Source organism: Candoia aspera, chromosome 16 (assembly GCF_035149785.1).
Source record: "Candoia aspera isolate rCanAsp1 chromosome 16, rCanAsp1.hap2, whole genome shotgun sequence".
Taxonomy (NCBI): domain Eukaryota; kingdom Metazoa; phylum Chordata; class Lepidosauria; order Squamata; family Boidae; genus Candoia; species Candoia aspera.
The window spans coordinates 12,325,784-12,339,117 of NC_086168.1; the positions used below are offsets into that span (position 1 = coordinate 12,325,784).

The 13,334-nt window shown below is 47.9% G+C and overlaps 1 protein-coding gene across 11 annotated transcripts in view; it reads left to right on the forward strand.

The window, feature by feature from the left end:
• The window catches only part of ZNF618 (zinc finger protein 618), a 62,704-nt gene that overhangs the window by 37,871 nt on the left and 11,499 nt on the right, over window positions 1–13,334 (forward strand). For 4 of the 11 annotated variants that reach the window (XM_063316359.1, XM_063316367.1, XM_063316357.1 and 1 more), the window contains exons 7-10: window positions 2,054–2,131; window positions 3,540–3,629; window positions 6,686–6,877; window positions 10,149–10,232. In XM_063316359.1, the coding sequence (XP_063172429.1) occupies window positions 2,054–2,131; window positions 3,540–3,629; window positions 6,686–6,877; window positions 10,149–10,232 (444 nt within the window). The remainder of the gene's footprint in view (window positions 1–2,053; window positions 2,132–3,539; window positions 3,630–6,685; window positions 6,878–10,148; window positions 10,233–13,334) is intronic. The other 7 variants (XM_063316365.1, XM_063316358.1, XM_063316361.1 and 4 more) reach the window with 3 other exon arrangements.

Genomic DNA, 13,334 nt, shown 5'->3' on the forward strand with positions numbered 1-13,334 from the left:
ATTGTTCTTTATCTACACGTACCCAGCTGGTTTAGAGGCAGAGCAGAAGCACCACGCAGCACCATACAACTTCTGGCAATAAAATTGCACCCAGTGGGGACTTCTGGCTAAACCAATTCCACTTCACAAGTCAGAATATTAACTAGGTATTCCAACACTTTGGGAAAACTGGCTGAGGAGTAATTGGGCAGCACAGCTCAGTGTTGCACACGAGCAGCCTGTTGGTGGATCCTCGCTCCTCCCAACAGGGGCAGGGCAACTTTAAACCAGGCCACTAGAAAACATTCTGTTGCTGCACTGATGGCAGAGAAGTATTATCGCTTCCCCACCCTTGTTGCCACTGTGTAGACTTGAGCATCTGTGGCTTTGGGTCATCCTCAGCTGGCACTTGCACCCAGGATCAGCAAACAGGGAGAGTGGCTGCGGTCACCTCCATATTCTGTGGTTGACCAAGTTTTGCAGATTGCAGATTCATCTGGATCCATGAGGCAGTCGGGGTGGACCGTCTTAGTCTGTCGCCAAATCCTGCAGGTATCGCCAGAGGTGCCCTGCCTTGACCGGACAGGAAGGGAGTGTGCCACAGCAGAAGACTGCTGTAGCACCCCCCATCCTCCAATCAGAGGCCAGCCGCTTTAATGTATGACAGCTGGGAAGAGTCAGGCCCAGGAGGACCGGGGGGTGCCTGTGGTTGCCTGTGAGTTTTCCCAGGCTTGGGGGTTGAAGTTCACCAACCCCTGTGATTGGCGAGAGTTCAGGAGCCTCTGGCAGTAGGGTTCAGGAGCTCAGGAAGAGATGTTCCTGCAGGCCTTCTCTCCCATTGCCTGTGGCAGAGGGCCTGTGGTCACAGCCAAGGAGTCCCAGAGGATCATTGCCAGCCCCCACCCCCCAGGGGGTGACTCAGGAAGGGAAAGGCCTGACAGTACTAAGAATACTGCTGGTGTGGGTGCAGGGACCAGATTTCCAGCTGCAACAGCTCCCCTCGTGTCTTTCGGTGGATTGCAGTTGGTAATTGCCTTTTATCAAAGCTCTGCTTCTGGATAAAGTAACTTGTTCTGCTGCTGAGGGTAGCAGTGGCTCAGGGTGGCTCTCTTCAACCCCCAGCCCATCCGTGCTTGGGATGTTAAGGTTGAAGGAAAGAATGCATAGCTGAGACAAGAACCCTTCCCTGCACCAGCACGGCTCCTCCTCTCCAGCCCCTCCACAGAGAACAGACCCTGCTGGTTGACAGCTGTGCTTCGGCTCCCTGGAAGCGTGCGCTCTGTGCAGGTGCTGATTCCTAGGCTGGGTCTGTGCATTGCTGGCCGCCCGGCTCTTGGTCCTGTTGGGCTCTGGCCTTCAGTTGTGGATTTGGCGGCTGGGAGAATGGAGCTGCGGAGAGCAGGCTGGGAAGCCTGCCTCGCTGCGATTTGAAGCATGTGCAGGTGTGCAGAGCTTAATCTGCTCAGCTGGTGGGAAGAGAGTGTCTCTGGATAGGAGAGCGTTGGGGTGTCTCGCTTGTGGCTCCTTTGGAACTGTTTTGATTCTTGTGAGGATGGCTGCAGTTCTTTGCCATTAAGTTGTCACACTTTAAAAAAAAAAGTGCAGATTTTATATCCTGCATTGGGATATAACCACCCTAATCCTAACCCTTTAAAAAAGCCCCTAAGCTTGTCATTTAGTCACTTTAACAGGCAGATTATCAAGAAAAATATTATCAGTGAAAAATACTATACATCTGCAAAATGTGCGTTAGCCCATAGAAAACATCACAACAGTACCATGGTTCTTTTCTTGTTTTTGCTTATAATCTCTTTGGCCTTTTCTTGCTTTTTGCCCAAGTTTTAAACAAGCTTTTAAAACGCTTCAAGCAGGAGCAGGAGCACTGGAAGAATTGCTTGCGTTTACTTTGTCAGGCTTCTCACTCTTTCACTGCAAGTTCTACTGAAGGTGTGATCCGTGTCGGAGGATGAGAGTAGGTCCCGAGTGGGAAGGAAGGAAGGAAGGAAGGAAGGAAGGAAGGGGAGAGGTTTCCACGTGCCCCGATCAGCTCTCTCCTCCTTCTCTCCCCCTGCAGACCCCTACGACCAAGCAGTGATTGCCAAGGAGGAGGTGAAAGAAGAGGAGCCCGAACCCTTTCAGAAGATTGGTCCAAGTATGGCTTGCCGAGTCTGCAGCTTCAGTGATTAACTAGCTTTCAGCGTCTCAGGCCCAAGCCAGGGGTGGACCAGATGCCGCAGAGGCACGAAGCCCTCGCTGTAGCCAAAGAGGGGAGCGTGTTCTCTACCCCTGCGGGACCCCAGCTCTGCTTTTCTTGGCATGGCTGGTGCCACAGCCAGGAGGATCTTCCTCTGATGTATCTTTCACCGTGGTCCACAGAACTCACTGAAGGGGCACCAGTAGAAAGCCCTGGGTTCCTCAAGGGGCAGCAAGCAGCGTGAATCCTAGGATGCCTGGAAGCTGCTTGGTGTCACGTCCTCTCATTGGTCCATCTGTCCCGGTACCGTTGGCGCTGACTGGCTGCAGGGCTCTGCGGGCATTTAAGCGGAGGGGCCTTTCCCACCCCTGCCCTGGGGGTGCAGGGGGTGAACCTGGACCTTTTGCACGCAAAGCAACAGCTCGACGCTCGGACTGTGGCTGTTTGGCGCGAGACGAGCAAATAGCATTCCTAGATAAACAAAAAAGTAGTCTTCCCCGTTTGACACAGGGAAGGAACAAACAGTTTGTTTGGGGAATTTTAGAAATATATGTTGTTAATGTTACATACTTTTATAAGCATCTGGTAAAAAAAAAATCCAATTTGCCCGAAGTATTTAGATGGAAGTATTTTATGGCAGAGAGAAGGAATTAAGTGCATGTTATTTATTTTAATTATTATATTCAGACATATGCAAAACATTACTTGAAAAACATTCCACTTGCATTTCACATGTTTTCCTTACATGTTAATTTTAGTGCTCACAAAGAGCTCTTCATTAAGGGGGAAGATACTGCCTAAGTATTGTCCTCTAGGATAAAAAAAAGTCAATTAAAATTTGCTGTGTTCTAATTTGATTCCTACTGTATTCCTTCTTATGTTACTAATTTTTCTTCCAGAATAGAGGGAAAATTGTCTGGGGGTGGGGAGGAATATTGAAACTAGAAACTGATCTTGATCTAAGATGATAACTATTTCTTATAAGCACTGATATTCATTGGAGAGTGTATCAGCCTTTCCTGTTGATGATGGTTTATACATTCCGCTCCCAAATGCCAGTTCTGCAAAAGGGAGATTCTGGGTCTTGGCCTCCGCGCTGTCTGCAGGATCGGTCATTAGGCTGTTCCTCTGCAGCAGCTGTTTCTTTTCAGCTTTCCAGGAAAGAGAGTCTGGGCAAAACAGAGGAAACCGGTTGCTATTGAAATGGTGCCCAGAAGCCCCTTTGGTCAAGAAAACGTGTAATTCATTTTATGAGGCAATGTGGGAAGCGTCCACCCTGCCTTGCTCTGAAGTGCGATCCACGTTTGGGTCAAGAGGTTATGGGAAAATCTTTTCTCCTTCTGAAAATTGTTCTCTTGCTTTGCAGAAACGGGCAACTATACCTGTGAATTCTGTGGCAAGCAGTATAAGTACTACACTCCGTACCAGGAACACGTGGCCCTTCACGCACCAATCAGTGAGTATCCAGCTGTGACATGGCAGCAGGGGAGAACCTGGGATCCACTCTCTTTCAAGGCAGAGGCTGGACAGGCAGAGACCAAACTTACAACCGAAGAGGTTGCAAGGGACAGACCAGTTCTAGCACGTCTTCCTGATAGCTGTACCTTTGGGGTATACTTTGACAGATGTAGTTGTTCATACTTCAGTGCAGCTATTCAGGCCAGATTGCCCATATTTGTTAATACTATTATTCTATAAATAGAACTATGCACATGTTTTGTAGTCTAGAGATTTATGACAATGTAGATATTTCAGCTGGACTGGCCAGCTGCTTATGGCTTACATAACATAGCTGGTGTCTCAATACATGGAGATATTTAAAGGCGTGGGAACCCCATGTGTCTACTTGGTAGCCCTCAACTTATTCCCTGAGTTCCCTTTCCCCTCTGGACATGTGCCCGGACAAATGGGTGAGCTTGGTGCCTCTGCCCGCCACCACCTCTCTATGTAAGCAACCCAGGGTGCTTTGCCCTCTGGATCTCAGTTGTAGACTTGGCACCCTTGGCCGGTGAGAGCCTGCTGGAACTTGGCTTTGGATGTGACCGGTTGGGGAGCCCCAGAAGCAGGACAGGAAGACACCTGCACCCTTCAGCTCAAGCATCTCCCCTTCGTTGCCCCAGGCAGTAGGAAGCCTGTGGCAACCAGTCCCCTCCGCTTGCTTTTCAGTCCCTTGAGGCTGGTGGCCAGCACCTCACCCTGAGGAAGCAAGTTCTGTAAGTCACCGTTCATCTCCCCGAGGAAGGACACCCATTGGCCTTTCCTGAACTGCTGGGGCTGCTCTCTCGAGGGGGAGAAGGGCATCTTTCTCTCCACTTCTTCACCCAGCCGGTCACTCTTTTTCTAGCCTGAGTAGCCCCAGCCCTTTGGTCTGGGGTTTGGTTTGGAAGAGCTGCCTGCGTCAGCTTCTTGGGCAGATGGGTGGCGTCAGATTCAGCGCGCTCCTCCGGTCTTCTTGTGGTGGGGAGAAGATTGTCTACAGTCGTGTGCCTTGATGGGGGCCAACTCGGCAGGGTTCGCTGAGCCTGCAAGCTGCCCATCCTGTGCCGTTCCAAGTGGAATTTTGGAGGGAGGCCACCTCATTAGCCCTCGTGGCCGATAGCCGTTGATGGACTTGTTTCGCCTCCTGTTGAAGGCCTGCTGCTAGATTTGTGGATTTGTGCCACCTTAAATTAGTGGCACGCGATGTGAAGATGTCTGTTCTCCCTCCTGTCCTGCGTCTTCTGCCAAGCTTTCTGAGTTACCCTAATGTTGTAAGAGGGAGAACAGCTTTGTGCTCTATTCTGTGCAGTTTTTTTTCCTGAACAGCCCCTCCTCAGCGTGTCCCCTCCCCCCAGAGGAAAGTCCAGGTTTTTTCCATGATGCTTTAGGATTGTGTGCAGTCCTTTTGGTCTCTCTTTCCCCCCTCCTGACATTCCCCAAATGGCTGAGATGTCAGATTGGTGCAAAGCCTTTGCTAGGGCCATGTTGTTCAGCAGGAAGGGATGTGGAAAGGCAGCAGCGACTTAGCCAGGCTGGCCGCCCCACCCTGCCTCGCTCACACTGCTCTCCTGCACCGCAAAGGGGGAGCGTTCTGGAAGGTGTGCCGGAAAGCTTGGGGAGGGGAGCGTTGTTGTGCTGTTTACAGTGATATTTCCCACCCAGCCTGTGTTTTGGAGGAACTAGGGCATCTCCAGTGGTTTCTTAAAAATAAAAAACAAATACCATCACAAGGCGAATTTGTACTTGTCTTTTATTTGTGGCTTCTTGGGGGAAAAAAATCAAGATATGATGGCTAAGGGTTTGATTAGAATCTGGATCATATTATAGAATGGTTGTTGTGGGGTGGGGGGGGAAAGTGGATGAGACAGTACTGTCTAGGCTGCTGGCAGAAATGCAAGCTATAAATAACTGAATAGAGTACTAAATAATGTTTTGAAGTGTAGAATGTTACACATATTTTTTATTTTCTTCATATGTGCGTGGATTGATTGGAGCAATGAAAGATAGAATAATGAACTAAAAATGTCCCTGTGGGATTGTCTTCTGTAGTAACTCTTGATTAGATGTGGCAGAAAATGGACACCTACCCTGTAAGTTCCTAATGATTCACCCAAATAGTTAACTTTCAGGCAAATTTGGGTTAGTGAAACAGAAAAGAATGAATATATATAAATATAAATATAAATTTTATGGGTAGCTGACTTCCAAAATATCGGGCTGTGAGAATTCCTTGAGATTCTCTGCCTTCCCAGTTCACGTGACTGATTGACAGGACCTAAAAGGAGAGAGTTGGCACAGAAAGTTACTGTTTTCTAAGATGGGGACAGAGGGAAGACTCCTTTTTTTCAAGAGAGACATGATGAACCCAGGTATTTTTAGAATTTCCATCTGGCTAAAGAAATCAAATTCTTTGTGGTCAACAGTATACTGATGATTTATGTGCGTAGATTTGAATATGACAGTTTCGAACAAAAACACTTCCTTTGGTTCTTAGTGTGACCGTACATCACAGCAAGCCCATGTCAAGATAACATTCCCTTTGTGAGAGAGGCCTCTTGTCAGGTGCCATGTTTTGTGCATTTTTATCAAAAGTAATGCTTTTCGGTAGAAGATTTAGTATAGTAAGAAAATGTTTAATCTCTGTATTTTAACAGTTAATTAATGTAAGGTTGGCATTGTAGGTTTCCACAAATACTGAGCTTCAGTATTGAACAGCAGAAGGCAAGAGAGGCCTGCAGAAGGGAGCCTGTCTCCCTTTTCCAAAAGGCCCGTTGTCTTGTGAAGACCAGTGAGGGGGTCTGCAGTTGACACTAAAGCTGAAGGAATTTGGCCCACAGGGGAAGCAGGAAATTCAAATGCATTATGTGATGCTTGAGAATTTACAGTGGGTGGCTGAAGCGGGGCCCAGTTTTGAAAAGACTTTGGGTAGGGGGAGTATGAACGTTTTGTAGAAAGGGGAAAGCGCCCCAGCAGATGCAGGTTCTGGGCATTGACTTGTCTATCCCGGCACTAGTTCTGAGTGTTCATATCCAGAGTACTCTCGATCTCCACTCTTCGTGGCTGTGAAGACCCAAGCGAGCCAATCGGGAAAAAAAACGCCGACGGCGTCCATAATCCGGTGTTCCACCCTCCTCCACCGCACTCCCTCCGGTATCCCACCGGCATCCCAGTCACAGATGTTCCGCGCTCCAAATTCTGGATCCCCAGGAAGCAAGGCCACCACAGGTACCAATTGTGCTTTCTACCATCCCGACTTATTAACCCACCTAACTGCCTGTGTGCCCCCAGGCCCCAAAGGGATGGCGTCAGTCGTTCCCTGGGGAGGCATGACCCCTTGACAGGGTACCTGGGCACCAAAGGAGCCCACAAGGGTCTAATAAGTCCCCAAAGAACCTGGCAGAAAAATTACTACTTTTTTTTTAGCAAAGCCAAGGAATATGGGCAGGGTGAGGAGCAGAATATCAGAAGCTGTAGACTGAAGAAAAGGCATTTTTAAATTGAGTGGGGAAGATGAGTGGTAATAGTTCATAAATAATCTCATGTTACAGAGATCCAACATTTGAGATTATTTTTATATTGACCGTATTATTTTTATTGGAAAAAAAGAACAGAATACTGTTGGATTCCCTTTTACTTTAGTGTTTTGTATTTCTTAAAAAATACAAGCAATATAAGCATAATCTTTGATAAATCTTGAATGCCATTTTAATAATGTTCAACTGGAGGCATATTTAAAAAACCCCCAAAGATTATGGTAATTGGTTTATGTATATAATTCTTTGCTGGGCCTTTTTGTCTACCTGTTCAGGAAAGAAATAGGCATTATGTCCTTGTACTTAGTATTATTTCAAAAGTATTATTTCCGTGTCCCCCAGAACTCTCATTTCTTCCCCAAGAAACTTTCCAGACCAACCCGAAGGTAGTGGAATCAAGAAGGTAGTAGAGGGCAGTGCCTACTGTATGTTCTTTTTCAGGATTAGCAGCAGGGTAGAGGAAGGAGGAGAGGAAAGGGTTTGGTTGATGGTGGGATCCTCTTTCCTCTCTGAATGTAAGAGTGGTGCCACTTGCCACTTCGGTTGAGGGTTGGGAAAGGCCTTTTCCCATCTTTTTTTTTTTTGGTGGGGGGCAGATATTTTTAATTGCTCCTTCAGTGATGGGCCAGGATGAGCATGCAAGGTTTTGGGGGATCTGTGTGTGTTCACGTGGCGGACGGAGCAGAAAAAGACGGAGGGATGGTCATTTCTTCGTAGTACACCCACCTTGATTCGAAGCCTTCTCCTTTCTTGCCTGATACGAGATAGAGAATGGTGAAACCCTCTTCCCATCCGGGCCTCTTTCAGCATGATGGGACTGAACTGCCAGAATTTCTGCCAGCTCCAGCGACTGCTTTTGGAAGGGGTCTGGGGTTCGAACTCTCGGCAGGCCGGCCCTTTCCCTGCAGTAGGAAACGGCGGCTTTGTCACTGGTGCTGCTCCTCAACCAAGCTGAGCCCTGGCTGGGGGCTGCTTTCAAGCGGTCCTGGGTTGTGCTGCTGGACTGAATTGCGGTGGGCCTCTCAGCTGGCTAACCAGGCGCCTTCTGGGAGCCCTCAGTCTTCTGTAGGGAGTTGGGGCTGCTTCTGTGGGAGAGCGCCTTGGAAAAACTCAAGGAAGGGGCAGGCTTGGTGTGAGGACTGCTACGTTTCCCTGAGAACGAGAGAGGAGGTGGCAACGGCGGGGGCGGGAATTGTACAGTGGAGGGTGGTAGTGGGTGTCTGGGCATACAGTAATCATACGAAAGAAGCCCTGATCTTTTTCAAGCATCTGGTGTCTTAATTATGAAGGATCCTCCTGACCAAAGCTGTAAAGAGGGGAGTCTGCTGCTGTACCTTGTGACGGTGGCCTTCCAGTGCCGAAAGCTGAGCGTAGGAGTGAGCCAGTGTGTCATCATGCGCCTCACAACATCATGTGGCATTGGGGTAGAACCTGTTTTGGAAGAAGAGGGTGCACCCTGGGCAGCATCTGCTGAGGGGCCCGTCTCACTTGTGCCTGTGGTCTCATGTCCATGCCTGGGAAGACTGAAGTGGGTGCTGCCTGTCCTGTGTTGAATTGGGAAGCGGTTGTGAAAAAACACTTTGGGATTCCTACTTGGTCTGTTCAGCTATTCCAAAAGCCTCACTCAATTATTTTAAGAACAGCCTCCTTGCTTTAAGAACATTCAGGTCTGTGATAATTACGTTTGCTTGCTAAATTTCACAACTGCCTTAAAAAAAAAAAAGTAGCTCCTTTTGGCATCACAGAACCATCCTTGATTTGGGCCTTTAACACATGACCTTAAAAACTCTCTAAGACATTTTGCTCTTAATACAGCAGCTCCCCATCTGTGGAAAATCGCTATGTGAGGAAAAATCTGGGTATGATGATGTCACAGCAATACTTGGAATGTTTGTGGACCTTCCAGAGGCAGGTTATTTGGACTGAGTTCTAGAAAGAGCAGGTTTTCATCTCTGATGGCCCTTCCGGGATCTCAGTAGATGGCTAAGCCCAAGTTCTTAGTGAGGGATAGAAGGGAATGATTGGATGGTGAAGACACTGGTTAAGATACCCAAATTATTTAAAAGATTCCTTAGGTGTCCAGCTAAGAGTGAGCGAAATGTCTTCAGAAATTTTACTTACTTTGCAGAGGGGGAGATGAGGGGGAAGATAGTTTATGGCCTGGTTTTGTGCCTAGGACATGATCACCAATTGCATCAAACTGTGATTTGTTGTTTCTTCTTCAGGATTAAGAGGGCATTCCAAACCTTAATAACATTTATATAGTTTTATCTTTGTTATATTTTTAATCCTCTCAATAATGAGAGTCATCTGGACTTGCGGCAAACTGAAAAAACAGAAAGACAATACCAAAATGGAGCATAACATTGATTTGCAATTAAGCCCAGGCTGCGGAGGGTTAGGATGGGATGATCTCAACTTCTCTCCAGAGCCCATGGGTCTGTACTTTCACGCGGTGCATTTGCACACAGCACAATTGCACAAGCAATTCCGGGTTGCTTAGATGGGCCGTAGCACTTGTGAAGGCAAAGCAGGTATGGTAGTGATATATGACGGATCTGATTACTGGGTTCTTCAAGTAGAAAAGCAGTCCGCAGAGATTGGAATGAGTTAGAACTTTTATGTACTGCTCTACTACTGGTTTAACTTCCAGTGAAATTACACAAAAACACTGCAAGTTGTTTAAAAATGATACTCCTCTGCCACTTGCATCTGAAGTTGGTACACTCTACCAAAGCAGGACTCTCCACCTGTTCGGCTGCTCGGTAATGTCTTTGGCAGAACCTTCCAGCTGCTTACAGCCTGGTAATGACCCTGGTCCTATTTCCCAGGAAGCCAGATGTCAAGGTGTTTTAAGCAGCCCAAGAGAACAGTTCTCCTCCTTTCCTGCTCCCCACCCTATGTGACTGCTGGGGATCAGCACTCACCAGCCCCTTTGTGTCTTTCCTTATTCTCCCTCCCAGCAGAAAGCGCTTTCAGTCGGAGAGTGGAAAGCAAAATGCAAAACAACTTTGAAGAAACTAACAGCAGCTCCCAAAACTCTAGTGGTAAGTACCCACGCTTCCCCGGACACGATTGCGGTGTTGCAAATGTCCCTTTTCCCCCAAGGACAAGCAAAGAGGAGGATCCAGATCTGGTCTTAAAGGGGACCCCGAGCAACAGTTGGGCAAGGAGGGACATTCCTGGTTCCTTGGTGTTTCTTGCAGTTGCCCCTGTCAATTGGTGTCAAGGGATTTCTTTCTTTTTTGATCTTTCCAACTGTAGAATATAATAATAATTTACTAAACTTGTACGCCGTCCCACTCTCAGTGACTCTGGGCGGCTTGCAACAGTCAAACGAAGAAATTTCAATAAAATCAATACAACATTAAAAACTACAGATAAAAGATGGCAAGCGCAATGGCGTGAGGGGTTTTCATCTCCTTTGCCAAAGGCCTGGGTGAAGAGCCAGGTCTTTACAGCTCTTCTGAGAAACAGCAGTGGGGGCCATCCAGATCTTGGGGAGAATCTCACTCGAGAGGGCAGGTGCTGTGGAAAAAGGCCCAGTGGGAGGCTGTGGCAAGTCTGTTGCAGCGGAGCCTTTTTCCTCCTTCGTGGGTCTGTGTCAAGGTGCAGAGGTTTTGCCGGCTGAATCAGAAGATGGTCTCTCTCACTGGAGACATCCTGTGCAAGGCCACTGTCTGGCCAGCGGGAGGCTGAGTTGCATGTGTGCGTGCGGAGATGCCTTTTGGGAAGCAGGAACTGCACTGCTCTTCAGGATGCAGCTCAAACCTGCTCTTTCCCTGCAGATCCCATATGCCGGTGGGGTCATGTGGTGTGGGGCTGATGGGTCAGCGTGCTGATAGCGGTAACCTGCTCATGTTCTGCTCAGCTGCCCCGTCCGTCCCCAGCACACCGCAGCCATCTGGGGAGAAGCCAGCTGGGAAAGGGGAGGGAAGACTGGAACAGCGTGAAGGATGATCTGGCCTCGCTAAAAGAAATCCTGAGCTTTTTAATTAATTAATGTGGTTATACTTTCCAATCAATAAAATAAGCCTACTGATCGACCACTCATAGTTTCCTAGTTTTGAGATGGTGCATACTCAGAGAAAGGTATTCTGTCCAAAGCACGAGAGTTGCAAAGAGAAACTCTTTCACTAAAACATCTCTAGCCCCCCACTTCCTTGGCAGAATGGCGATGCATCTGTGTGTTGTGGCAGATATCCCAGAAAACGCCTCCCCTCCAACGCGTGGCTGTCCGAGGGCGAAGCCCCACCTGCATTTTGAGGTGTTCTGTAATCCTGGGTCTGCTTCCCTGGGAATCAGCTGCACTGAAAGCAGTGAATGGAAACATACTGGCTTGTTAATGGTGGTAACAGTGGCAGTGTGGGGGGGAAAAAAAAGAGAATCTTTTAAATTAAATGGATTGGTTAACTAAATGCTGCAACCCTGGATTTAAATTCCCTGGGAAATAAAAACCATCTTGGCGTCTTTATGCGGCACCCTGTTTGAGTTCCAGGTGATTTCTGCAAAAGCAGCTGTAACATGAGCTAGAACTGAGATGCACTAAATTAACCCTTTTTCTTTGAGATTTTTAAAGGATGACTTCTCTGCCTGCTATGGGTATTGTGCCTCACTCTAGGCACAGGGAACCCCTGTTTATGACTTGGGGAAGGTGGGAAAGATGGCAGCAAGAAATCCTGATGCTCCTTTGCCAGGGAGGGGGTGAAGTTTAAGGGAAACGGAGAATGGGGAAAGTCCAGGATTCTTCCTCGTAATCTCTGTGATTCACAAGTTGGTCCCCAGTAACGTTCCAAAGTCTAACGCTTGGTGGAAGCCCTGCCTCGTTCCGCAGCACCCATAGTGTGGGCACTCCCCAGCATTCCTCAGTTCTCTCTTGATCACCACAGCAGTAGCTTTTCAATTACTCCTTCTGTTCCATTGCTTTTCAGCTTGTATGGCTTTCCCGCTGTTTTTTCAAAAGTTCCTACAGCACAGTGCTAAGCTTCCATCATCATGTGGTCTCTCTTTGTACCAGGTACATTTGGTTAAAGGGCGCACCCCCTCCCTGTTATGCACTGGGGAGGCCTGATTACACTGTGATCCTTAGTGCTGCTTGTATCTTAATGGAAGGAAACTTTCAACGCAGCAAATTCCATTACAGAATTGGCTCCAGAGAGACCTGAGTGTCCACTCGGCACCTCGTCTTTGGTGGGTCAGGAAAGAGCAGTTGCAACAGATAGGGCTGAGATGGGTGTCTGCTGCTTTCTAGTGGGACACCTGCAGTACAAGCAGAAGGCCTCTCAAGTTCACTGTGGAGAACCTTTGTTGCTTGCGATAGACAAGTGGACACTTCTTGTGTGACCATGGGGGAGAGGAAGGTGACACACTGACACTCCTTTCTGGAATGCAGATTGAAATGGAGACCTGGTGGAGTTTGATATACACTATCCATCTGTTTTGTCCAGTTTTGAAGTCCTCCACATTACAAGAAGCCTCATTAAATGCAGAAGAGTCTCTTGGCTTGGGCTTGGCTACCGGAGATCTTCAGGCACGGGGGAGTCTTATCACCAGCTTCGTTGCTCCGCACAGGAGTAATGATACTGTCCATAGCATTGAGCAAGAGACAGTTGCATGGCTTAGTAAGAAGGAGGACGTGTGTCTTTATGGTGAATGCACAGCATAACTGTGAAATTTGTTGGCCCAAGAGGTGGGGTGTGGCAGTTGGCTTAGGTGTCTTTCAAAGAGGACAAGGACAGATTGGTTGCTCTGGTGAGATCTGAGAGATGCCATATCCATCCAATAGCCAGGGTGATCTTTCTAGAAGCCCACAGCAGTTTTAGAATAACCCTGTTGTAACACGCTGCTTCCATTTTTCTAAACGTTTGGGCGAATGTAGGAATGAGGCAGTTTTTCCAGGTCTTCGGACTTAGTAGACGTAGGTGGCTTTTGTATGCACTTGTCCAAGATTGCTTTTCAGTTGACAAGTTCTCAGCAGAGGTCTTAAAATCAGTCACTTCCTGAAATGCACAATTACTTGGTAGTTTTGGGGCTCTGGTGCTCTTAAGTCCTCAGTGTAGAGCTTGCCTTATTCACGGGGTGACTTGGAACCGGCAGCCCAGCCCGCCCACCCCATAGAGCTACTACTGTGGGAGGAAAAGGAAGAGCAA